This window comes from Calypte anna, chromosome 9 (genome assembly GCF_003957555.1).
Source record: "Calypte anna isolate BGI_N300 chromosome 9, bCalAnn1_v1.p, whole genome shotgun sequence".
Taxonomy (NCBI): domain Eukaryota; kingdom Metazoa; phylum Chordata; class Aves; order Apodiformes; family Trochilidae; genus Calypte; species Calypte anna.
In genome coordinates this window covers 24068209-24093443 of record NC_044255.1, presented here as the reverse complement: position 1 = coordinate 24093443, position 25235 = coordinate 24068209, and the positions used below count along the sequence as shown (strand labels likewise).

The window sequence follows — 25235 nt, the reverse complement described above, 5'->3', positions numbered from 1 at the left end:
TCATTAGAAATAATTCCAAAGCCTTTAGAATTTCTTTTTTTTTTTGTTAGATTTTTTATCTGAGACTTTTTTTGGTTTTTGTGCTAAGAAACAAAAGTATCTCAGGCTCACTTTATAACTAATGGGTTTTCAGTAATATTGTAGCATATGGTATAGATGATTTTGATGCAAATATGGGTGCTAATTATGTGCAGATGAATCTTTCAGTCCTGCTATTGATCTTAAGTCAAAGACAATTTTTCAGTTAGCTTAAGTTTTATATCAATTCATATTTAGCAACTTTGCCCAGTAATTTAATTACAGAGTGTTTTGGCTGCAGAAACCATATGTGGCTGTGTGGCTAGGTTCTCTTTAAGCATCCCTTTGGGGAAATGTTCTGTCCTATTGCTAGCAAAATATTTATTTTTCATATTTCCCCCAGTCTGTCACTTCATCTTGTCTGTGTAGGTGCCTCTTGGGTCTGTGGGCATTAAAGCATCACCCAGAACCTGTGTCCCCAAGAAATGCCAGGACAGGACCCTCTACATCTCTGCATATTTACCACCCTTCAATTTAGATTTTCTACCAGGGAAACAGGAGAGGATTTGGCTGGATTTTCTGCTCTGGATGCCCAGAAAAAAGCTTTAAAGTGCTCAGTCTGCTCAGCAGCACTGGCTGGGGCTGAGGGGAAGGGATTTGGGGGCTAAATGTTCAGGGCTTCTCCATCCAATTCCCAGGTGTGAGGTTTGTCCAGAACCTCTTCCCAGCTGGCTAAAGGGAAAATAAGGGGGAAAGGAAATATCCCTGCTCCTTCTCCCTGCCATGAGAAGGGAGAACATCCTGCACATCCTGCAGGTTTGCTGCTCTGGAGGGAGTTGTGGAGGCCTGGCTCACCCTCCAGCCCCTTGGCATTGCCATTCAGCAGGTTAATTCTGTTTATTAATGAATTTTTGGGCCATTTGAGGCAGAGCAATGGTTTCAGGGAGGTCCAACTAGGGAGTTGTGATGTCCCAGAACCTGGTGCCAGCAGGAACTGGTGACTCCTGGTCCACACCATGGGCCTGTTTCCCTCTTAGCTCAGTGTTAGGCTGGTGGAGTTCACTCACCTGCATGTGGAAGATGTTAAATTGCAGCATTTTCTTGAAATGTGGCACAGCAAGGGGCAATCAGAACCTGCCATTTTGGGGCTTTTCCCATCCGTCCTCTCAGGAAGACCTGAAATCCAAGTTGCTCTGAGCTCAGAGGTGCAGTCACCCAGCACCTGAAGATCTTGGTTGGTGCCTACATGATTTTCCTGTAAATCACACAGAGTAATTTTTTCACTTGAAAGAAGAATAGTCTTTAGCAGGTAATAAAATCCTTGTTTTACAGATATTGAAAGAATATTTATCACAGCTTCATTAAATATGGAGGAGAACTAAGTGTGCCATTTTCTCCAAGTGGTTTCGTTTGCTGGTGTTTTCTTTGTTGGCCCAAATGAATGAAATTAGAACAAACAATCTCTGAGTCATTTGTAATCAAGAACTGATTAATGGAGTTTGGTTTCATAGCCATTATTCATTCAAGAACACCTGATATCTTTCCCATAAACAAATTGTGTTTGTCCAAATTAAGAAATTAAATGAAGCATTTGATGAGTTTATGATTGACCCTCCCAGCTCCCAGCCCATTACTCAATGTCCTTATCATCCAAAACTCAGTGACTAATGTGCTGTCTGAAGAAGCATGTGGATTTATTATGATTTCTGATTAATGCCTGCTGCAAGCCAAACTACTAGATTGTAATAATTTCTTGATTTTCATTTTACCAGTCGCTGAAGATTTTCATCTGTGATGAAATGCATTTGTGTCCCATTAGATTTAGAGATGATTATGAGGTGTCGACTGAATAAATCTTAAAATGTAGTAGTGGGTGTTTTGCAGAGACTTTTTTCTTTTCCCCCAGTGGTGATGTTATGTTGGGCTTTTTATAAGGATTACCACCTCTCATGTCATGAAGTTTTATGCTTAATGAAGAATTTAACTTTTGAGTGACCTAAGAGGAGTTGTCATGAATCTTTCTTGAGACCTACCAGTAAAAATTTCTATAAAAATAGGCATTGTTTAAAAATCATACTTTAGAAATTATGTAAACATAATTATATTTGAAACTAATTTTTAAACTAATTTTTTCTGCCCCTGTGCTCAGCCCTGGTGAGGCCACACCTCGAGTCCTGTGTCCAGTTCTGGGCCCCTCAGTTTAGGAAGGATATTCAGGTCCTGGAGCAGGTCCAAAGGAGGCAACCAGGGTGGTGAAGGGACTCGAGCACAGACCCTATGAGGAGAGGCTGAGGGAGCTGGGGGTGTTCAGCCTGAAGAAGAGGAGGCTCAGGGGAGACCTCATCACTCTCTGCAACTCCCTGAAAGGAGGTTGGAGCCGGGTGGACGTTGGTCTCTTTTGCCAGACGACTTTCAACAAGACAAGAGGGCACAAAGGGTCTCAAGTTGTGCCAGGGGAGGTTTAGGTTGGAGATTCGAAAGAATTTCTTTCTGGAGAGGGTGATCAGGCATTGGAATGGGCTGCCCAGGGAAGTAGTGGATTCTCCGTGTCTGGAGATCTTTCCAAAGAGCCTGGATGTGGCACTGAGTGCCATGGGCTGGGAACCACGGGGGGAGTGGATCAAGGGTTGGACTTGATGATCTCTGAGCTCCCTTCCAACCCAGCCAGTTCTATGATTCTATGTTATACTACTGTAAATGGCAGTGCTCTTTCTGGATCCTCTGGATATTTGTAGCACAAACAGGAACTTGATCTGATGTTTCACTTTGCTCCTAGGTCACCATTCCCTGCTGTGGTTTTATTTTGGGGAGAGGGAATCCTGCTCAGTGAGTTTCCCACTTCCCAGCTAACACTGCTGGTGTTCAGTCCATGCTGCTTCCCATAGATACCAGAACTTAATTATGCTTTTAAATTTAAATGGAGAAGCATGCAAGTGTACTTGGAGAAAAAGACAGAAATGTGTCAGAAGTGGAGAGAGAAAAAAAAAAGAGAAAAAGAGGACAAAGGGTTTTTTTCCCCCATAAAAAATAATGTCTCTCTAGAGTTGGGCCTCAGTCTCACAGCTGCTTTGAGTAGTGGATTAGGTGTGTTAATAATTTTATCTAAAGGCAAATTGAGTATTTTCCCCTTTGAAAAAAGTACCTGCAAGGTCTGCTCAGAGAGCATCGCATGGAAACAACTCAGAAGTCTATTCACTGAGTTTATTACAAAAAATATCTCCCAGCTATGTGATGAATAAACTTACACCAACTGCCTAGAGCTATATTTGCCTGTAGCATTTAACATTCCTAATTCCTTGTCTGGTGTTTGGCTGTGCAGGGAGACCTGAACAAGCACCAACAATCTGCTTTTGATCCTAAACCAAAGTGTGGATGGGAAGGAGGGGCTGAGCTGGGAGTGAAGCATCACCCTGGCTCCTTGTTTAAGGAAAGTTAGAACTTCTTGATATGAAATGGTAGAGACAGTGGTTCCAAGTATTCCCTTAACACTATATTGGCAGGTATAAACCAGAGGTGTGCCCACCCAGATAGATGTGTGTGTCTCTTGTCTTCTTTTCTTAAAGTGAAATGCTGGATGTGCCTCTTCCAGGTGTGAATCAGTATGCAGAAGCAAGGAAAGTTCTTGCTGAATTCAAGTTGCAGTTATTTTAGCCAGGTTGCCAAGAGCTTATTAAAGACTTGCACTGGGGTACAAATGGTTTCTTTAATAAAAGGCAAGAGGAATGAAAACTTGTGTCCTCTGCCATGTCATCACCACCCTAGCAAGGAGGAAAATGTTTCAAAACCCAGCAAACCTGAGCAATGAAATTATCTGCTTTTGTGTCAGTCTCCCTTTAATTTCCTTTTCCAGAGCTCCTCTTTATGGCTACAGTATAATTTATTATTTCAGATTTCTGGGCAAATCTCTTTGTTTAACCATCCTGTTTCCCTTTATGTTGTTACAATGCCCAGTGAAACAATCAGAATATTGTCATAAAGGGGTTGAGCATTTTGTGCTGGTGATCTGAAGCCCTTGGAAAGTCTTCCCTTAAAAATGGTCCAGGGTTTATCATGACAAATCTCTGAGCAGGATAAAATCCTGATGCCAGTGCTGTCAAGAAAACACAAAGGGAAGACTCCAGTGTGGATTCCTCAGTTCTTTAGGAAAACCATCACTGTAAGAAACATCTGAAGAGAGGTGACATTAGAACTGGAAAGTTTTAGGGGTTTTAGCCCCACTTTTTGGGTCATTTTGCAATTTGCACACAGTTTAAGTTTTCATTATATTAAGCACCTTTTTGCATAGCTGTTGTTGGAGTCCCAAATCCACATCATGTTACTCATGTGGACAAATTATGCTTAAAGTGTGAGAATGAAGAATTAAACCATGCATTTTTAGTGCATGCATTAACTAGATATATTTTATAAACTCCCTGCAGCCTTTCACAAACATTCTGCAAACCCTTGTGGCAACCTGGACCAGAGAAGTGACTCTTCAGGTGTGTCACCAGCCCCAATTAGTGTCATTACTGCTTGATTGGTGGCCCTGCCACCTCCTCTGTGCCTTGGAGCTGCCATTTTACTCCAAGGCTCAGCCTAGAAGCAGATGATAAAATGTGCTGTGCTCCCCAGCAGATAAATTTACAGTATTCAGCTGTTTGTAGGTGATTATGCAGGGCTGCAAGAAAATAAAGCCTAAAGCATCCCATTAGCTGGGCTGTTTGTATGGGTGCTAATACACTTTGAATAAAGCCCTCAATTACTAAGCACTTCTGAGTCCTGACAAGACAGTCCCATGACGTTAATGGTATCTTTATAACCTTTTTAACTTCTTGTTGCTCTGACAGAGCACTACAATAACAGCAATGGGTTTGCCCTTGGCAAGCAAAAACTCATTTTGAGAGCATAATAAGTATTTACTATTTAGATAGCTGGCAATAAAATTTCTCTGAATGAGATTTTACAGAGAAAATACAAACTGATTAAATTACTTTCTTTAATGGACTGGTGAAACATGTAATAATAGTTTGTTGAAGCAGGAAGTCTGATGTTTCACTCTTTTTTTTTTTTTTTTTTTTTTTTTTTTTTTTTTTTTTTTAACTTTTTCTATTTTTTTTCTTCTTTTGTGTTGAAAATACAAACCAAATCTTTCCCCAGATAGACATTTTCCCTGGAATACTTTTGCTGACCTTTCCATCCAAATCACAAGGTCTTTTTTCTGCTTAGAAAAGGATAATAATCTCAAATATTGACAGCCAGTATTAAAGTTGCAAAGACTTTCAGGAACCCCTTGATATTCTTAGAGAGAATTCTGCATAACTGGCATCAGGCCATGTGCCAAAAAAACCCATGGAATGTGGTGCCAGCTTGGATCTTAAAAATGAGTATTTCTTGGAAAGCCCTGTAGCAGGTACTGCACTCAAACCTGAACATTTTGTAGAAAAAAAAGGAGTTTAATGGCAGTGTGTTCCAGCAGAAAGCTGTTTCCAAGGGGATGTGGAATACTTATGAGATTTAAAAAAAAAAAAAAAAAGGGTGCATAGAATGAATTGTTATTTAAAATATTGGGGTTTGTTGTATTTCTACACTATGTCCTGCTAAGCAAAAATGGAAAAAGAAAGATTATAATAAAAGAGGAGGTTGTAGAGGTGCTGCCAGGTGAGCACAAGGGGTGTCTGTACCCCTCCTTGCCAGCACTGACTGCAGGGAGCTGAGTGGGACAGGCCAGGGGCAGGAGCAACCCGGGGCATGTTTGGAGCAGAATTGCTTCTGAATTCTGCATCAGTGATGGATTCTGCAGCTCACGAGAAGCAAAAAGCTCAGCAAGCAGTTTGGACGTTCATAAGTGTGTGTGTGTATGTACAGCAACACAAATTTCACTCTTTTCATTGCCAATTCCTCTTTCTCCCTGTAATAAAATGGATGGAGATGGGATCCACAGTGCCATCCTCCTGAGTATTTCTAAAGGTTCAGATCTCAAGCCCACCAGCTTACAGGCTTCCAGTGTCTAGGAAATCCCTGGCACTGACATTATTATTTTTTTTCCTGGCACTTTTATATTCCAGGGAATCTGTATTTCTGGCACTGGGAAGTACCAGGGCTGCTACCTAACTTTAGTAGTGTATTAGTATAGCACTGGGAGAAGAAAGAAGATAACATTTCCCTTTTTAAGCATCAGTTGCTCACATATCCAGACAAATTCATAATCTGCACTGTATTTGGTTTTAAAACCCCAACAACTTTTGCTCCTGCAGTGTGTTTTTGTACGGTGGAGCTCATACAATAAGTACCCCATGGCATTATAAATGGAAATATTTTTTTTTAACTGACTGACTGCCCCTGTTGCCATAAAATTGGAATTATTAAATACTCATGAATCTCTGTGTTGGCTTTTTAAAGTGTCAGTAGAGAAAGTGATGGTTTGGTTCTTTATCCAACTTGTGAGGGGAACAGACTTGGTGTGGGCAGGGGCTGGGTCCTGCCCCAGGGTGCTGGTGGAGGATGCTCCATCCAAAAGCCAGTGCTCAGCCCAGACAGCACCTCCTCCTTCCTCCTCCTTCCTCCTCCTTCTTCCTCCTTCTTCCTTCTCCTTCCTCCTCCTTCCTCTTCCTTCTTCCTCCCTCTTCTTCCTCCTTCCTCCTCCTCCTTCCTCCTCCTTCTTCCTCCTCCTCCTCCTTCCTCCTCCTTCTTCCTCCTTCTTCCTCCTTCCTTCTCCTTCCTCCTCTTCTTCCTTCTCCTTCTTCCTCCTTCCTCCTCCTTTCTCCTTCTCCTCCTTCCTTCTTCCTCCACCTCCTCCTCCTCCTCCAGTCAGGGGGTCCTTGGGGCAGGAGGTTTAGTGACTGTCCCCAGAGGAGCAGCAGTGCCACCTCTCCCTTTGTCCCCACCTGGAACCAAACCCAAGGAAGAGAAACATTTATTTTTTTTTTTTTTTTGAAATAGGGGAAATAAGTGGAGTTGTGCAGCACGTTTCCTCTCCACAGCAGCCAGTGTAACATGGTTTGCTTTAGCAGTGTGTCAGGTTGTGTTCCTGACTCCAGGATCAGTGTATTTAAACTTCAGAACCCAATCTCTCTCACAACATTTGACATTTCCCCCTTTTTTAAGCTTTTAGGCTGCAACCATGTGCACCTGATGTATTTGGGGTGTGCAGGCATCACTTGCAGCATCTCCCACTTTAAAGTTGCCTTTCTTCAAGCCAGATTTATGGGGTTTTTTCCCCCCTTTTGCCTGGGGAGCCTGAGAGCAGGGGCAGGGCTTTTACACCCAGACAGAGGGAACAGCTTGAAGTGGTTTCAGGGCTTTAATCCCTTGGTAAATTAGCCAGCAGGCTCTGCCTTTTCATGGCTCTGCTAAAGAACAGGTTGGTGCCATTTGGGCATTAGGAAGGAGAAGCACCTGAGGGAATAGGGAATGAATGGGGAGAGCTGGGTGAGCTGCCAGGGAGAAGTCATGATGCTAAATGAGGTTTTAAAGGACAAAGTTGGGGGATTATATAGGTGTTTATGATTTGTTTCAGGTGTAACTGGGGGGCTGGTAATAGGAAACATCCACGTTTGCACTGTGAATGAAACAAACAGTTAAAAAATGGCCAAAATTCAAAATGCTTTTCCTTTTTTTCTCGTAATGTCATGAGTATTTTCTGATTTTTTTTTCTTTATCTTGGACTTGAAAGTTGCACGTGGATGCAGATATTGGTATTTAAACACTTTGAGATGCTACTTGATGAAGAGAAACTTTTTAATTTATCACAAACTGAGTATTTCCTCATGCTTGTACAATAAAGTGCTTTTTTTTTTTTAATTAATGTAGGTCTAAAATCAAACCCCAACTTCACCTCTCACTTACTCTTGTTTAGTATTTTTCTTAGTCTTGGTTAAAAAGTGGATGTGTGCTGTTGATTGGTTTTATTTAATTTCTTTTTGAGCTGGTAACGAGGTAGCTGATGTCACTCCCATGAAAGGAATTATTAAAATTCTGTGTTTGCTGTAGCAAGAAATCAATAGTACATTTAGGAAATCCAACCTAGTGAAGCCAGTGCTAAGATGAAAACCATTAAACTCCAAGTTTAGCCTCCAAATCCCTCCCTCAGAGCTTTTAATTTTCTATTTAACAGGAGGGGGGGGGTGGTTAGGGATCAATAGGCTGATCTGTAGATAATATTATATTTAATTAGAGTAATCAAACCCCATGCTTAGAGCATGACACCTGCCAGGGGGAGTTTCCATGTGTGAGCAGAGCTTTTTTTCCTTGTCCATGGGCAGTGATCTGGGTCCCAAGGGGGGTGCAGCTCCTCAGCCCTTCCCTTCAGCTTTAGTGGGGTTTGGGGGGGCTGGGGATTCTCCCCCAACCTCCTGATCAATGGTTTCCTTCTGGCTCTGAGGGGTAATTAAAGGGCTTTAGTCAGCTCTCCCCATGCTGTCTGGAAATGTCTGGTTCTGGAGGTTGGAAGGAGATCAATAGGGCAGGATGGCCCCACGTGTAGGGCTGAGGAGGAGGAGGAGGAGGAAGCAGCCATGGCTCCAGGACACGGGTGGGATGGTTACCTGGGGCCTCAGCCTGACCTCTGCACACCACAACCTCCCTAACCACTGCTGCTTTATTACCTATTTTTATCTTTTGGCCTCCAAACCAGTCCAGCCTGGTTGGTATTGATTTGGGGTCATTCAAAGGAGCTGAAATCAAGTGCTGACAGAAGGAGAGGTTAAAGCAGCTGAGTGTGTTTTCCAGAGGCTGCTATTACCCTGATTGAGGTATGGAGGAAACTGAAAAGCTAATCTTATTAAAGTTATTATGGAAAAAAAAGGCTGTTTTTTAAAAAATACATATAAGCAATCACCTGAAAGACATCAAATTAGACATAATCTTATGTATTTCTGGAGCACAGCCTTGAGCCACGAGTAGGACATGAAGGATGCTTGTAAAGTGGTTCTTCCCAGCATCCCTGGTTGGGTGAGCTCAGTGTGCTTCACCTTCCAGCCCTGGAGGATGTGGCCTGAGCTCCTTTCAGGTGATGTTAATTGGGAAGGCAACCACCTCCTCCAGCCATTCCTGGTTCTCCTGGACTGGGGCTGCTCTCTGGAGTTCAGCCCCTGAGGTCTGCACAGGCTCTGGGGCTCCAACCTCTGCACCCAGAGTCACTCCTGTGCTGTGGTATTTGCCTGTGTAGACAGTGTCAGTCTCTTCAGTTTTCAGAGATGATCTGAAATTTTACTAGAAGTGAAGCTCTGGTCAGCCAGAAGCTGCAATAAAGCTACTGAGGAATGGAATTAAGGAGCATGAATTAATGCAAGTCATTAGGACTTCATTTGGGAGAATGGGGGCTATGCAGACAACATCCAATGGTTTGGGTGGGAAGGGACTTTAAAGCTCATCCAGTCCCAATGGATGTGTGTGTCCCCAGTGCTGGGGGACACTTCCCACCAGCCCAGGTTGCTCCAAGCCCCATCATGTAGATGCAGAGAGCAGTTTTCTTCTCTTCAGGTGATGGCTCTGGGTCCTCAGCAGAGGTACAGGGCCACCCATCACCTGCATTCCCTCTCCTCACTGCTCTGGTTCTTTGCCATTAAACATTTAGTGAGGTTTTCATATTTGAAATTATTTCCATATTCCAAGACAACTCTCAAACTGCAGAAGCAGACCTTGCAGGGCATCTGATCCCAAGGTAAAGCCATCTGGAAATGAAATCGAATTGGAGCAAGTTTATGGAGTTGAACAAGGCTGCTTATTTATTACTTTGTTACAGCTCTATACAAATATATAGATGCACATATGTCTGTACTGAAATTATGCTGTCCAGGCTTTGGAGAGGTGCTTGGAATCTCTCAAGGCTGCAGATGAGTAAGAATAAATACATGTGTATATTACACCCAGGTAGCTCCCCTTGGAGGTGACTTTCTCACTGCTGACAAACCTTAAACCCTCTCCTAGCAGTCACTCCTTTGCTGCTTGGGAGCCTCTGGACTTGTCTGTTTTCCTGTTTCCTCTAATGGATTTTAATAGGGGTTTTTAAAAACAAGCACTTAGTTGAAATACACAGAGAGACACAATACCTCAGAAAAAACCCACGTTTTTACCCAAAATTCCTGTTTGAATTCTTGAAGCCGTGCTGCAGCAAAGTGTTTATTCAGTGGTGTTCAGCAGGGTGTGTAGTAGGGGTAGAGTTTGCTTTTAATGCAGCTATTGAATTCAAACCCACACAGCCTCTGGCCTGATTCCAAGAGCTGATCAGCTGCACCTAGTGAAGATAAATTGTTTGTTTTCAGCAGCATTTCTTCATCTTCATCAGTTCATCTGGAATGAAATTTTACAGTCGAGCCACTGAATATTTAAGCAATATATTTACCCCTTTTATCCTGGGGGAATGTTTAATAATGCCAGTAAAGGATTATAGCAGTTAATGATAGAAGGTGAATATGTAGTTTCCTATATATATATATGTATATATATTTTATTTTTTTTTGCTGCAGCAGAGTGAGTCCTGGGCTCTGGTGCAGGACTCAGGGTTTCTCCAGGATCTCAAGGCTATCAGGGGTGTAATTGAGTGTGTGTTGGCATCAGCAATCAGTCCTGCCCACAAATCTTTCCTTGACACACACTCCCCCTTTTGGTGCCAGGTGTCAGGTTCTTTTGGGTGCCTGTCTCATGATTCTGCAGTTAAGGCACAGTAAATCCTGGGAGGTTTCCATCACTGCCCGAGTCCCAGTGCCCTGCTCAGGACCTTTCTGACTCTGATATCACTCTTCAGTGGTAATACTAAGGAACAGTTTTTACTTTAATGATGTCTTGGTGTTCATGGACTTCTAGTACATTATTTTAAAATATATATTTTAAAAATAAGTTTTTTATCCTTTTTGTTTTCTATTGTTTCACAAAGGTTTTATCAGAAACATTATGGTAAAAGTGGAAAATTCTTGTGAGCAGGGCAAAGAAAGTTCCCCCTTCAAAAATCCTCTGAAATGCTTCCTGGTTCTTGCACCATTATTTGGATATTAATTGCACAGCATTCTTTATTAAGTTTGCACCATACTGTACTTTTATAACTGCAATTAACTTTGTAATTGTGCATTTAGAAGTTAATTTGGTATGACCACGTTTGATATAAATCATTTGTTATCACAAGAAACTTCTTTTCTCCCTCCCTGACAGGCAGTGTTCTCTAGCACCTTGCCTGTCATTCAAGGTATTTCAGAATATGTCCAAATTTTAAGTAGCCTCTGTCAAAAAATCCAGGCTGCATGTTCTCTGTGTTGAAGGAATAATCTTGTAGCTCCAGAAACCATTAAACAAGGCTTTATCTTCATCCTTTGGGGCACTGCTGCTGTCTTGCTGGTTGAAATAACAGATCTAAAAAGGAATTGTAATATTTTTAAGAATACATACGTTTTTTGTGTGGGCTTAGTTTTCAGTTTCCTTTTTCAAACAGGTTTCAGACAGGTCTGCAGTGCTGCAGGAGCTATGGATTTTTACTAATTTTCCATCCCTTGCAGTTGGAAGTACAGGAAAACTGAACTTCCAAGGAAAAGTTGGCATCACCTGAGGAAACTCATCCCCATCTCTGATGGAGAGGATGCCCTGGTAGAGCTTGTCCATTTTTCATCTAGGAGGTACCCCAAACCAGTCTGTGTTGTTTCCACAACCTTTTTGGGGCATATGTGGCATTTTTGGACAGGCCATGGAGGGCTGTCCTGGCTGAGCTCCCTGGGGAGTGGTTTTTTTCTGACATTTCCCATTGGGCTGCAGCCAGGTACCTGGGATCTGGTACCAGAAGGACCAGGGAAATAGATCTGGATAATTATCTTTGCAATTTGGTGGTGTTTGGACTGTGTGGTGCAGAAATCCTGCTCTTTATTTGTGGTTTCCAGGGCAGATGAGTGGCCAGAGATTGTTGTGGATGGAACAGCCCATTGGTCATTGAGCAGGAGCCATGGGCCAGTGCCCAGAAGTAAATTAGAGGATTTAAACTCATGTATGATGAAGGTTTTTTTTTTTTTCAAACCTGCCATGAAACTGCTGAGCCAGGAAGGGGTTTTAGCAGCATTGCAGGGCTGGGGCTGTGCTGGCAGCCTTGCTGACAGGAGCCACTTCCCCAGGTTTCTTGGGGACGTTTTCCTTCGGTTCCAAAGCAGGAGGTGAAAATTCTCAGAGCCTTTAGAAGGTGCTCTGGGTGGGTTTGGTTTTTCTCAGGGTTGTTCCCCATAATCATTTGTAAGCACTCTGTGGTTTATTGCTTCCTTTGGATAGCCAGATTAGTTGTCATCTGCTCGCTTTTCACTTCACCTGCTGATTCCTGACGGTCCCAAATTGGCAGATGAAAGAAGGGCTCAGTTTGAATCGAAGTTTTGTGACTGAATTTCTTGAGTTTGCTGACAAGCTGTCAGCCTGAATTCTGCTGTTAATCCCAGAAAGAAAAGCCCACAGCCACTCTCAATACACAGACTGAAATGACAGTTCTATTGGAGGAGCATTGCCAGGGCTGGGTTTTGGTTTGGTTTTTTTTTTCAGGTATCATTTAAATATTTTTATTAGTGATTGGATTTTAAGCAGATAAGTATTTTTTCAGAGTCACACAATTTCTTTGTGACAGGATATGGAGGAGCTGTTGCCTTTTCTTGGTAAAGGTGTGGGGTTAGTACAGCAGAGAGCTAATTTCTCATGCAGAGGCAATAAGTAACTGGACCTGAGGGGCTGGCATGTTCCATCAGGAATGAGTGCTCCTTGGGAAGGGGGTGGGATGGGGCACAGCCCCTGGAGCTTGGCTGAGCCCTGCTCTGGGTTTGGGGTGGGATGCTGGACCCACTGATCTTACCAAGGTCTGGATTTATTCCTCTGAAATTGTCCTCAAAACCATCATCTGGCTTCTCAAGGTGAAGGGAGCACGCTGGGAGAGCAGCAAGAAGTTCTTGGATTTGTCCTGTGGAACTTGGAGAAGAATAGGTGTTGGCTTTGCTTTTCATTGAAGGACTCCAGCTTTATGTCCTCAAAGGCAAGGGCAGGGTCCTTTTAGCACTGTGAGCTTGGTGATGGAAAAAACCCCAACCTAAATTAGGCTTCCAGAGTTTGTGTGATGGTTTTGAAAGCATTTGTGGCATCAGGTCTGTAGGCATCTCCTATAGCTTAGCAAGAAGGGCTCAGATGTATGTCTTCTGGGCTTGCTGACCTGTTATTACTAATTTCTAGCTTGTTTTAGAGGAATTTCTAAGTTTAATTTTGTAGTAGATTGTTCATTAGAGACTTAGGATCTTCCAAAGTCTTAAAAGAACTGTCAGGGGCAGACAGCTTTGCATGTGTGTATTCCACAGCCATTTCTAATCACTGCTGGAGTTTTCTTTTCACTTGGCCTGTATTTTATTATAGGAAAAAAGTTCTTGCACTCATAATTGATCTTAATCTCTCCCACATGTTGTTGGTGTTGGTTTATTTTTTTAAGTGACTTTACTTATTTATGTTTTCTTTATTTTATTTTTTTCTGTGAGGTAGCAAGCTCACAGTTTTCCATAATTTACCATAAAAAAAAAATAAATCTTCTTTCCACCAAGAATAAGAGACCTCTTCATTATTTATATGCATGTTTTCAGAGTTCTCACCCAAATAGCAGGTGCCACTTTTATTTGGTAATAGGTATAAGTTAATATTTTAACAAGAGTACACAGTGCAACTTAAAATACCTTGGTATCTTGTCAAGATAGCTCCTTTCCTTTCCATTTTATAGCTACAATTGAATTTAAGAACTTAAAATACAAACCTGTTTTGATGTCGTGGATTCCTGATTTAATTCTGCATTACAAGCTTCAAAACCAGTTATTGGTGGGTCTCTGAAATTCCCTACAGTGGCCTTACAGCCACTTCCATGCCATGGTTTCCAAAAGAAAGTAAGATTTTGATTTTTTTTTAAAGGAGGAAAGAAAGAGAGGGATGGAAGTCATCCCCTAAGAGCAGCCCTGAGGTCTTTTCCTCTTTCCACCACCACCACCAGCTATCAAATTATTCTAAGAAACAATTTTCTCTCCAAACCCAAATATCAGGCAAGACAAGAATTGCATCCAATTACAGGATTTTTTCCTAAACTCAGCTGCAGTTTGGAAGGGCTGGGTCTTAGGTGACAATAAGTTGACTACAAGATGTCCAAGCTGGTAACATGCAGCTTGCTGTGAGATGGAACAAAGTCTTTGCAATATTTAATAGGGTCCAGTGCAATGAGGCAGGAGGCAGGGAAGCAATTAAGGCCAATTAATCCTTGGTGTTAAAACGTATTTTGGTTGAATTTTTGATCAGATGTGTGGGGAAAAGCAAAATTAGAAATGCACTCAATAATAGATGAATGTACCTAGCTGAGATCTGCCTATGAAGACATTGTTAGCATTACTATTATATTATTATAATTATTGTTGGGGTTTTTGCTATAAATATTTAGTGCCTGATCCTCAGCTGGAGTAAATTTACTCAGCTCTGTTGAAGGCAGTGGAATTGTGCTAGCCTGAATTCACTGAGGATCTGGCCCTTCCTTCTGCAGCCTGAAATGGTGACTGTGTGGGGAGGAGGATGAAGGAAGGGGGGCTGTGAGAAGTTTGTTAATGATGACTCCGTTTTCATAGGAATAACAGAAAAAATGTAAATTTCTATTCTCTTGACTTCCATAATGAAATTCAAGGAACTACTTGATCTTATTTCATTAGATGTAAATTACTTTTCCTTAAAGTATCTACATCTTAAAACCCTTGCATGCATTAAGGGGTACTGCAGAGGGACTGTAGGGGTTTTACTGGATTTCTGGGGATGCCAGACACTTGTACCAGCATTTCTGCCTTTCCTACCTTCAAAATGCTCTAATGGCTGCAGCGTGCTCCTTTTCACAGGAGAAGCAACAATAAATATATCTGATTTTGGAAATCTGTTTCTCTCATTGCAACTGATTGTCCATCAGGAGCAAAGCAGGGTGTAATTTAATATGGCACCGGATTCAAATCCAACGTGTCATCTCATTTGGCTGCATTTTAGGAAGGGATCAGCAGACCAGAGGGTGAAGCTAGCTAATTCTCTAATTGCTTAAAAAAACCCTCAACCCAACAACTTGTTATTTCCACAGGCAGGGAAACGGCACATTGTTCTTCAAGCCCAAACAATCCTCTGCAGCCCCAGCTACCCCTCCTCGTTTAAACACCGATATTTCCCCAATAATCACTTTTTAAGTGGAATATCTTGGAGGACTAAAAATAACATCACAAAAGATGTTTGTTCTATTCCTAATTGTTTTGACCATAGAATTAATTTTCCAGTCAAAGGGGGGGAGAAGGGGGGGGGGGGCCCCTGCTTTTTTTTTTTTTTTTCATCATCCCTGCTTCAGAATATTCAGCATGTCACAGATGTTCATGAATAATGTCCATTTAAAACTGTTGGCAGCACACAGCGGCGAGTTGGCGAGATGAATTAAATGTTGGGGGGATCTGACAGGCAGCACGCTGCTTTGTGATCATTCCAAAGTTCTAATAATCTCCCTCACCTTCCCTGCCTGCCTCTAATGAAAGAGAATAGGTGATTGCACCTCGGGCTATGTTCCGCGCCTAATGACTCCTCCAAAGGCAGATTTATGAAGAAAAAATTAACTTTGAATGAGGATTGAATTGGCCCTGACAGCCTGATAGACTGTGACACAGATTCTGTGGCAAAACAGACGTAGCCTTAATTGATTATCAATATTTTAAGCAAAGTGATGAAAATAAGCATTAAGTGATGAGAAAGGCAGTCTTAATACAGGAGGCAGTAACCGGGAGGTGGGAAGCCTTTGGGGAGGTTGGCCACGGAGTTTTGCCTCTCCAGTCTTACCTCTTGCTTCCCAACACTCCTCGTCCCCTTGCAGGGTGTTTTTTCCTCAGCAGCACGTTAATATTCTGGACGAGGATGTCAGTGCTCCCCCCTCTCTCTCTCCTGAGAAGTTTGGTTAATATTTAACCCGTTTTGACTTCACAATAACTTGTGCTGCTTGGTGGGGTGAGGGTTGGTGAGATTTTGGATGTTCTCTCTTTGATGCTCTGCTTTCACCCTGTGTTGTCTGCAGCCAGCAGGCTAGCAGCAACCTGCATTTTAAAAAGGGTGACAATTAAATAAAAAAGAAACAAGTGAAAAAACAAAAGAAACAAGTGAAAAAATTGTCTGGTTGGTGTTAAAGGATTTATCTTCACAAATACATTGTTTATACCCAACGTTAGAACAAGAGGAAGAAAGCATTTGGGTTTTGCTTGTGCTTTCCCACATGACTGGATTTCTCTTCTACCAAAAGATATGGTTTATGTTCTGGAAAACCCTCATGAGTGCTGGCAGAAGGATGTTCAGTAGCTGCATTGTAGCAGGAGATGTTATACCAAAGGAAATGCTTTCCAGAATCCCTAAAGGAAGGGAATTGAGCAGGAATTAAAGAATCCCAGACTGGTTTGGGTTGGAAGGGACCTTAAAGCTCATCCAGTCCCAGGAACACCTCCCACCAGCCCAGGGTGCTCCAAGCCCCATCCAACCCGTCCTTGAACACGGCCATGGGGCAGCCACAGCTTCTCTGGGAAACCTGGGCCAGGGGCTCAGCACCCTCACACCAAACAATTCCTTCCTAAAATCTCACCTCAATCTCCCCCTTTCAGTTTAAATCCATCACTCCAAGCTCCTGCCATTCCACGCCTTGTCCCAAGTCCCTCCCCAGCTTTCCTGGAGCCCCTTCAGGCACTGGAAGGTGCTCCAAGGTCTCCCCATTTCATCCTTCTCCTCTCCAGGCTGAACACCCCCAATTCCCAGCCTGGCTCCAGAGCTGCTCCAGCATCCCCAGGGCCCTTTTGTGCTGCTCAGCCACCACCTGATGAGAGGAGACAGTGCTCAAAAAGCCATCCTGGCAGGGCCAGGGGACACGTGTCCAGGGATGAACATGACCAGTGGGAATGTTTGTGCCATATCAGTGTTGGAGAAATGTTATTTAAGCATGGACTGAAAAGCCAAAAATTGAGAAAAATGATCTAAATCCGGTGCAATAAAAATGTGTGTGGTGATGTCACTTCTGGTTTTGAACTAACAGCTTCTGGACTCTGCTCCTTCTGTTCCTGCCTAAGGATATATCTGAGGAAGTGCTTGTTTTGAATTCATGTTGGAATTTTTTGGATGTATAATAGATAACTTTACATGTCAGGGTATGAATATTCAGCAGAGAGGATTTCCACAAGCCTTGATAAATTTAATATACAAGAGAAAAATAGCATGTAAATTAAATACGGTCTTGTAAATTAATAATGGATTATACTTGTATTTTTATATGTGAGCTGACTGAATATTTTATAAGTGCAAAAGTGTTTGTGTTTAAAAGAAACGATTAGGTCTTTCTGATGAGCACTGTGGATGGCTTGGCTGCATTTTAGCTGTCATCTCCATACGTGGGTTTGGATTTTCTCTGCTTTCTTTTCCCCAAATACATCTTGAGACGTGTAGCCTGGGTTTTGTAAGTTTGAAGAGTTGGAAAGCCCACAATTATGTTGAATTTATTGTGTTTTTCCAACTGCTTTGCTGTTTGCAGTCAGTGGGTGTTCTGACACTCCTGATTTTTAAACTTTATCAGTAAAACAATTTCCATTCCAGCAGGGAATCCTCTTCCCCTCATCTCCCTAGAACAACATCTGCCCTAATTCTATCTTGAAATAGTTAATAATCTGCTAATACAGTGATGGATTTTACCAGAATGGCTGATGGGGTGGCATGCTCAGTGATACTCTCCACCATGGCTCTTTTGAGTCAAAATCAGAAATATTCTGGTTTAAAAGGACCTTTCAGACCATCAGGTGCAAGCAGTGCCAAGGCCACCCCTGCCCCATGTCCCTCATCCCCACATCCCCAGGGCTCTGAAACCCCTCCAGGGATGATGGGGACTCCAGCCCTGCCCTGGGCAGCCTGGGCCAGGCCCTGACAACCCTTTCCAGGGAGAAATTGTCCCCAAGCTCCAACCTAACCCTCCCCTGGCACAACTTGAGGCTGTTCCCTCTTGTTCCTGGGGAGCAGAGCCCAACACCTCCTCTCAGGGGGTTGCAGAGAGCCACAAGGTCTCCCCTCAGCCTCCTCTGCTCCAGGATCAGCACCCCCAGCTCCCTCAGACACTCCTGGTTTTCCAGACCCTTCCCCAGTTCCATTGCCCTGCTCTGGACACGCTCCAACCCCTCAGGGTCCTGCTGGGCCTCACCAGTGCCCAGCACAGGGAAAAGAAATAGCAACTGAAATGGAGGTGAGGTGAGGGTGGGGTGAGGTGTGGTGTGAGGTAAGAGGTGAGGAGAGGAGAGGCGAGGAGAGGAGGAGGAGGAGGAGGAGGTGAGGAGAGGAGAAGGAGGAGGTGAGGAGAAAGGAGAAGGAGGAGAGGAGAGGAGAGGAGAGGAGAGGAGAGGAGAGGAGAGGAGAGGAGAGGAGAGGAGAGGAGAGGAGAGGAGAGGAAGACGAAGAGGAGAGGAGGAGGAGGTAAGGAGAGGAGAGGGAGAGGAGAGGGAGAGGAGAGAAGAGGAGAGGAGAGAGGAGCTGTGGAGAGGAGGAGGAGGAGGTGAGGAGAGGAGGAAGAGGTGAGAGGAAGACGAAGAGGAGAGGAGGAGGAGGTAAGGAGGGGAGAGGAGAGGAGAGGAGAGGAGAGGAGAGGAGAGGAGAGGAGAGGAGAGGAGAGGAGAGGAGAGGAGAGGAGAGGAGAGGAGAGGAGAGGAGAGGAGAGGAGAGGAGAGGAGAGGAGAGGAGGAGGAGGTGAGGAGAGGAGGAGGTAAGGTGAGGTGAGGAGAGGAAGAGAAAAAGGAAAAGGAAGAAAGAGAAGAAAAGTCTAAATGACTTTAGATGACTTTTTTTAAATGACTTTAGAATATAAATACTTCAAGTGGGTGTCAAATGGGACGTCAGTTGGATGTCAGTTGGGGTGGTTGGTAGCCAGGGCTGGAGGCCAGCAGGCCATGGAGCCAGCAGGTCTGTGTGCAGGAACGTGAGACAGAGCAATAAATCCCTGGGTGATCTGTGGGTGGGAAATGGGTGGTGAAAGCCCAGGGAGAATCAGCACCTCCAGCTGCCCTGCAAAATGCATGAAAAGAAACCACTGCCATTTGAAGTGAAAGTTCCTGCTTATTCCTCTTAATTTGCCATTGTTCTCAAACTCAATAGTTAAGGGAAAATAATATTATCCCTGGTCTTGGCCTTTGGTTTCTCTCCATGGCTTGGGAGAGATGTTTAATCCAGAGCTGCCTGTGGCAGGGATGAGTTGATCCATACATTCTTCACACAAAGGTTGAAAACCACCAGGTTCAGCAGCTCTCAGGTGGAGCTTCTATTCAGAAGATGATTTATTTGTGAAGATCATTTGCTTTCTGTCTTTTTCTTTTTTTTTTTCTTTCCTGGAAAAGCTTCTTTTCTTTTTCTTTTTTTCTCTGAAGAGATTGTTCCACCATTTCCTGTTAGCATAATGTCCTGCAGTAAGACAGCATATTTTAATGCAGAATCTATTGATTTTTGCAGTGTGTTTTTCTACATCTTCCTGGTAAGCAAAAGGTGCTGTTGGCTCCTAGTGCCACCTGAACTGATTATAAGCATGAACAGTTCAGTTTTGTAAAAGAGTTTTAAAAAATACTTTTGCTCCTGTTCACAAAAGTTGCTTTTCACTGCACTTTGAAAATGGTCAGGCTCATTGCTAACCATCCTTTTCCTTTAATCCTAGTACCAGGAGCTTTTGATTAGTGACATTTTTGTCAGCATTTAATGCCCCTGTTCTCTCTGGGGGTGACCCTAATCTTGGGTGGCTGAGAGCAAGTCACTTCTTCAAAGCCATTAAACAAAATTGTGGTTGAACCTCAGGTTCTTCTGGGGCTTCCCTGGGCACCCAGGTGTCTCCCATGCTCTGTCACTGGAAGGGAGTGCAACACCAGGAAGGGTATTTTCATCTTGTCATTATCAGTTATCACCCATGTGCCTGGTTGTGTCAATATTTATGCAAACTGTCAAGTTAAATAGCTATGAGGGAAGTGTGGTTGGTTTGATTGAAGGGCACTAGTTAGATAATGCCCTGAGCTGGCTGGAAGAGGGAAGGCACCAAGTAGTAGTATAACTTAAAAGTCAAATACGTGTCATCCCACATAAAATAAGATCATTTTTTATGTTTTGAGCTTGAAATGTTTTTCAGAACCTATGAGGTTGTTCATTCTTATTTTTTTAATTTTTGTTTTCAACTCCTTTTTCCCTTCCTGTTTTTTTTCTTTTTTTCTTTGTCATTAACAATGATTAAGTTCTAGGAGAACAGCAAACATGCCATACAATTTAGGAGCAACATAGATTATTAAATGCTTGTAGTTTATTGAAATGCTTTATCAACTTTCTTATGTATTTCTTGGGAGACTTTCTTTTCTATACAGGAGGAACAATTTAGAGGGGAGAGGACTCTGAATACATGGAATTAGCTAAGAAAGAATTAAAAAGGAAAATCTGAGTGAGCATGAGAAGTCTGTGTGGGAAAACAAAGAGGAGCCTGGATGTTTGGGGTGGGTGCAGGGAGGGTCTGCTTGACAGGTGAGTGAGCAAAAAGCTGAGAATTGCTGTGAATATCAGGAACACAGAGTGTGGGATAGCCTGTGAGCCATGGCTGGTAAAGCTGTGCTGATTTAAACTGTGCTGAAGGGTGTTTTGGGTTTGGTTTTTATTTTTAATAACAGAGGAGGTGCTTAATGTAGCTCAGTTTTAATTGTTAATGCCTGTGGTGTAATTCAGCAGTGTTGTTCCACTCCTGAGCTCTATTTATTTGTGTGTACCTACCCTTTGCTCACAGTTAATTCTCCCTACAAAGATGTTCATTCTCACTGCAAAGACAGCATTTATTTCTTCTTTCTTGCATGACTTTCTCCAGTAGCTACCAGCAAATATCTGCATTTCCCAACTTTATTATTTTTGTGTAGGTAAACATCTCAAACATCTCCCGTGTGTCATTTTCCCATCCTTCAGAGAGGGGGGGGCTTGGTGGAAATCAAATCAATAGCATTGTAATTTTATCTGGGGTTGGATGAGCTCTTAAAGGCTGCAAGCCGGAGCACCTCTTTATTTATTTATTTTCTATTTTAGAAAGCTTTGTAAGCAGTCAGGCTTTTGCCATGCTGGCTGTTTATCCATGCAGGAAGCCCAGTTTCAGGAGCAATCTCAGCACTCCCACTACCTGGATCAATTAAAACCAGACTTTTGCTGAAGTGACTTCTTTGATCTGCTGGGGGTGATAAGCAGCTGTCTGTCTGTCCTCCTCCAGCTTTAAGGGAAGTTCCTGGCAGGAGAACTGATTTCTCTTCCAAATATCAGGGCTTTTAAGTGATTTTAAGTGGCCAGCATGTGTTCTTGCACCCCCTGAAACAAGGAGTAAGGGGAGAGTAGTGGCCTGCAGAACAGAGAGGCTCTGTTAACCTTGGAGTAAGTTGTAAGGATCTTCTCATGTTGTTCAATCACAACTTGGTTTGATCAAATTAAATTTCAGGTTTTGATGACCAAGCACAGAGAATTTGGAATATTTGAAGAAAATTAATAGTTGGCATGAAGTTCTTAAAGCAAGACTTGGCTTCAGTGGGTTCTGCTGCTTGTAAGGGAGGGTGCCCTGGCACCTCTACACCCTACTGTGGATTTAGGGACTACCTGAAATTGCTGCTAATGAGCAGTTTTGTGTAGAGAATTCTTCTCATGATGCTTCCTACATTGTTCCATCACCAAAGGAATTAAGCAGGACTTGAAAGGACAGCTCTGTTGCTGCTGGCAGAAGTTTTATCTATAGTTAGAAGAGTTGGAAATCTGCAGTTGTTAAATTGCTAAGCAGAAATTCAGTCACAGACCAGTAACATCTTTCTTGTGTGTTTTAATGTTTTTGTTTGGTTTTTTTTTTGCCTTGGATAACCACTGAGCTACCCAATGAATTGTTCTGTGCAGCAACAAATCGGTGAGGAAGAACAAAGTAGCAGAGTGGAACAGATAAATCAAATTTAGGCATGGTAGTTTATTGAATCTAAATTGTGCCCAGTTGGCCCAAGAGCTATATAAGCCATCCATCTTGTGTTGATAATGGAGGTTCTTGAAATCCACCTGATGTTTGCATTATTAAATTTCAACCTAATGAGCTCTGCTAATACATATTGAAGACAGTTGTAAGGAGTAGAATGTGGAGCTGAGCGGGATAATTTGAAAGAAACATAAGCTGAGCATTTTACATGACTCAAGGGGTATATCTACAATTACACATATAACCAAAATTGAATTTAAATGGAATTTCTATTATCCTTGTCCTTATACCAGGGAGAATAAAGTGTAAATGAAGTAAAAGTCTTTAGACTTACTAGCAGTTTGTTTTTATTATCTTATTTAATAGATCCTTGTAATGATCTTCACTGGCAGAAAAGTTTTAATATTTCATGACTTTAAATGTAGTCTAAATATGTATAAAAGCATGTAAATGGAAACAGATGTCTGTGTAATTGCTTGTGTCATTTTGGAACACCACTATTTCAGTTGCATTTTAGAAGAGGTGTAGCTACTGACTGCAAAAAAGACCCTGGGGTTGGAAAGACCCCTTCCCACCCAGTTCCTGAGCTGCTTTTTGTTTTTATGAATTACTGGTTGATGCAGGCAGTGGTAGGACTAAGTATCTGCAAAACTGAAAAAGCATTTGCTCCTTGTGCTGCTGTTTGCAGGGACTTTATTGGCCTGAGTTGGCCTGGTTTAAATTCTAAATTCTGTTTCTTTTTGCTCCTTTTCCTTTTGACATGGTGCTACTTTTTAAAACTTAATATTTCATCAAGTGTAATGCTATTAGAGACTTATTTTCACGTAGTTCACTCATCAGGCAGTGAGATGGCAATAAAAGAGAATGGCTCCTTTGAGACATTAATGCTTTGGAATAAATGATGTGCTAGAACAGAAATTTAATTAATTTACAGAGTATATTGATAGTCCCTTGTTACTGTGCTGTATATTTTTAATCTTCTTTAACATCTGTAGTAAAGTGTTTGAAAACCCCTGCAGTTGAGCAACTAGTAGATAATTAAGTAATAAGGGGAGAGGTTTCTAGAGGGAGAAAGATTCTTTTTAAAGAATAAGAATACTGTCATAACATGAGTAAAGTACTGCTGCTATGATTTGCAGTGAAGAGAAAATTGTATACTGCCTAATTTAATACTAAGTAATAGGTATTTGACTCCTGTTTTAAATGCTAGCTGCAGCTCTGCAGCCCTGAAAACATTGTCTGCTTTCTTATCCTCCAAAGAGGTCTGATGGATTACTCACTATGGTAGCAAATCTTTCCTTAAATGCACTGCCTTTGGTATTTAGACTTCAGTTTGGGGGCAAATGGAACAAAAACTCTTAAAAGTTTTACTTAACAAAAAAAAAAAAGAATGCAGAGGTTTGTATTGAGCTAATAGTGCAGGCAAAAAATTCCCCTCCCTGACAGCAGGTTTTGAGCTGTTGGAGCCTCTTTAAAGAAGAGACCCAAGTTCTGTTACTTTGTGCACATCACAGAATCTGAAATCAGGGAATTGGGTTTGACCCACCAGGAAATGTTGTTTGGCAAGAGAAGGGAACTGATTCTCAAGTTTGCTGTTGTTGCTTTTCTTTGCAGCTAAAGCAGATGAAGCCTTAAAGGCTAAAGAGAGAAGTGAGGAAGAAGCAAAGAAAAGAAAGGAAGAAGGTAAGTGATGAATTTTTTTATTCCAGTAACAAAACTAAAATCTCCTAAGTCAGAAACTGATTTTTAAAGGACTGGGTTTCAGTGGGGCTGCAAGATTTTCTTCCCAGGACAGTGGTGGTGGCCACTCTGCCACTCCTCTGCTTCCTCACCTGAGAGGGTAAACAAGAACTACTAAATGCACCAGGAATTACAGCCAGATTTGTAAAAATCATTCTCAGCTGCCATTAGAGCCAGCTAATAATTTGAGGCAAAATGAGATGTTCAGACTTGATGAGCAGCCAACACTGCTGGTTTGGGTGCTGGATATAATGCTTGGTTAAAACAGTGTCCATGGATTTGGTCTGGATGATGTCACCAGGTGAGCTAATCCGTTTCTCCATGAAATTTGGTGCACTGAAAGCTGCCAGGGGCTGAGCTGTTTTCCTCTGCAATGTAGTAGGTGGAAAGTTAACACAGAGGATAATTAATACAAATGCATTTTGCTTGTGTGGTGGAGAGATGTTTGCAACAGTGATGGAGCCAGGGCAGACAATCCAAGGAGCCTCTAAGTTGCTCCCTTCAGCCTTGACAGACATCCCTGCCTCAGAGAAAACAACTCAGTTGTTCCAGTTAGAAAGAATCATGGAACTCTCTGTGACATCTGTTATTTTTTTGCATTGACTTTAACCTAAACAAGTAACAGTGGAAGTCTTCAGTTCCTTGGTGTGGTTTTACTCTAGAAATACACATTGTCCATGTGCTGACTTCAGGTGCTGTTTCTTTAGCTGCTGTCAAATAGCTCCAGTTTTCTTCCTTGCCCATTTTTGCCTTAGCTGGAACCCCAGCCTCAGGAATTCCTGAAGGCAATTAAAAGCTTATTTGCACTTCAGATACAAACAAGCTTCTTCAAATCTTCATGAGAAAATGAATTCAGCTTTGCAGGTTGGATTCAGCTGGTTGCTGTCCTCCAGCATTTATACATTTTTATATGATTTCCCTTCCCATTTGTAGTTAGATTGAGATGCCTCTAATCAGCTCCAAATTGTGGGGCTTAAGAGTGAAAGATGCTGAGTATGTCTTTCAAAACTCTAATGTAATCTTTATTTAAAATTCATGCCATTGATTCCCTTCATCTGGTTTTGAGGTTTGGATATTTGGTTTGTTGTTTTGTTTTTAATGCCCAGAAAAATGGTTTTGCATTGTCAGGCTAATCCCAAGAAACCAAGATGTACTGACTGCTTAAAAAAAAAGTAACCCAGAAGTCCCCAGTTTTGTGTCTCTGATGGTGGGTGAAATTCCTACCTCTGGTTGTTCTGTTCTAGCAGACTTGTACCACATTTATTCAGTGCTCACCCCTCTCCACCCAGCTGCAGAGCCCTGGTGAACCTGGCCAGGCCACTTGCACTCATCCCAAATTCCTGGGAATTTGGGGGCTTATTTTGGTCCTGACAAGGTTGTTGCTGCTGGCCCTGTGCAGTTTTAGGTGTAATGTCCTGCTCTTACTGAGCATCTTCTACCCAAGCCCCTGCTGTGCTTGATAAAAAGAAAAATATTGTGTAATTATCTTTGAAACATTTTT

General features: G+C 42.3%; 1 protein-coding gene across 1 annotated transcript in view; it reads left to right on the top strand.

Annotated features, from left to right (window-relative positions):
* RSRC1 (arginine and serine rich coiled-coil 1) overlaps window positions 1-25235 on the top strand; it is a 127594-nt gene that overhangs the window by 80276 nt on the left and 22083 nt on the right. The window contains exon 7 of the mRNA XM_030456109.1: window positions 23609-23677. Coding sequence (XP_030311969.1) covers window positions 23609-23677 — 69 coding nt within the window. The remainder of the gene's footprint in view (window positions 1-23608; window positions 23678-25235) is intronic.